At 39.2% G+C, this 1921-nt stretch overlaps 1 protein-coding gene across 1 annotated transcript; it reads left to right on the top strand.

Moving 5' to 3' along the window:
* Nucleotides 1-301: 301 nt before the first annotated feature.
* LOC103334146 (MIZU-KUSSEI-like protein (Protein of unknown function, DUF617)) lies at nucleotides 302-1385 on the top strand. The gene has a single exon (XM_008237089.2). The coding sequence runs from the start codon at nucleotides 360-362 to the stop codon at nucleotides 1092-1094; it is 735 nt and encodes a 244-aa protein (XP_008235311.1). The 5' UTR covers nucleotides 302-359; the 3' UTR covers nucleotides 1095-1385.
* Nucleotides 1386-1921: the final 536 nt, after the last annotated feature.

Raw genomic sequence — 1921 nt, 5'->3', positions numbered from 1 at the left:
TCTAAATAAATTAACATGGTTGAATTCAATGTTCTTTACGTGCCAATCTCATTTTCACATGCATCATCATGAGAAAATAGTAACAATTGGGTGGTCTGACTTTTTATTCTTAATCTTTTAGTCAGAAATTGAAGGCTGTTTTTGTTATAATTAAATGAAATCATTTTCTTATGAGAATAAAAATATCCCACTGTGTTAAATGGCTAAATGAAGACACGTACTCAGCATAATAAAATAATTAGTGGACAAGACAAGACAGCTCTTCACTATATAAACCTAGAGTCCTCTACACCATCTTCAATCACCCAATAAACCCTTTGGTTCTAGTTCAAATCCTTTTGCCAAATAAAAAGCCCCATATGGCCTATCCAAGAGTTGGTGCCACCACCATAACCACCGGTGTCACCACCGTGGACTGCCAGAAACAAGTCAGGTCGTGGCGGCTTCTTCGCTCTCTCATCGAACTTCTAATCCCAACTTGCAATTGCACCTTCATAGAAGATCATGATCAAGATCAACTACAAGCCAAACAAGAACAACAAAAAAGCCACGGCAACAACTACTACTATCCCCACTATCCCCAACCCAGCTTTGCTTGTTCCAACAACATCATAACCGGCACCATATTCGGGTACCGAAGAGGCAAAGTTAGCTTCTGTATCCAAACAAACTCCAAGTCCAATCCAATTCTACTTCTTGAATTAGCTTTGCCCACAACGGTTCTAGCTAAAGAAATGCAAGGCGGGTTTCTTAGAATAGCACTTGAGTCTACTAGCCCAGGAAATGGTGCTAGTACTAATTCTAATTCTCTTTTGGCCACACCTGTATGGACCATGTATTGCAATAGTAGAAAAGTTGGGTACGCAATCAAGCGCAGGCCTTCAGAGCATGACTTGGAAGCACTGAAGATGATGGGTTCAGTTGTTGTTGGTGCCGGAATTATAAGTGGTAATAAGGAGGATGATGAGATTATGTACCTCAGAGCCAACTTTGAGAGAGTTTGTGGTTCAGCTAATTCTGAGTCCTTCCATTTGATTGACCCAGATGAGAGTATTGGCCAGGAGCTTAGTATTTTCCTTTATCGTTCAAGGTGACCATAATTAAATGATTATGGTTTTAAATTGGTTTGTAATTAGCACAGCAACCCATAACTTATATAGGACCCTCTTTCTTTCTTTTTTAGCTGTGCTTTTGTGTAGCAGGGCTTTTGTTTTTTGGGGTACCAATTGTAAGGGTTCTCTCTAGTTTACATGTATCTAATTGTAGAATAAGTGCTTTTGGGGTACATGTTTTAATCACTTTTATCCATGCCTCATAAAGAGTAGAGATTTGTAAGAAGTTGGAAGTGAATGTGTAGCTACAAGCTTTTTAATTTGTCTTCTCAATCTTGAACCTTTTTTTTTTTGTTGCGAGTGTTTGAATGATGTGGTAGCTGTTTAATAAATTAATTATGAACTAGTAGGAGAGGCTTAAATGAGATGAGAAGAAGAAGAAGAATTTATAACAGAGAAATCTAAAGCAAAACCTAGAGGAGTGGAAGGGGTAGCAAAAGAGGAGTCTTCTTCGGGAGCTTCCGCTATGCGTTCTTCCAACACGATCTGAACGCCATCTTTTTTCTTCGAAGTATTAAATCAATATATAATAAATATAATATAACCTTAAAATAATAAATTGGGCCTCCTGAATAGTGGGCCCAGGCCGGTCTCATTGCCAACCCCTGTTCAAGGCCGGACTTAGCGGCCATCAAGGTCGACATATATTCAAGAGCAACCAACCATTCGTGTTTCTATTTTTTATTTTAAAATTTGGGATATGAAACCAGACAGTGACAGAGCCACCATGGGGTCAATGAGGTTAGACAACCCCATGGCATCCATTGAAATAGGTTTGAAGGTCCTTGTTTGCTGGTGGTGCGACCTCA

The sequence above is a fragment of the Prunus mume genome, linkage group LG1 (genome assembly GCF_029339155.1).
Source record: "Prunus mume cultivar Tortuosa linkage group LG1, ASM2933915v1, whole genome shotgun sequence".
NCBI lineage: Eukaryota > Viridiplantae > Streptophyta > Magnoliopsida > Rosales > Rosaceae > Prunus > Prunus mume.
Note: the sequence above shows the minus strand (reverse complement) of the source record. Positions and strands in the feature narration are given on the sequence as shown.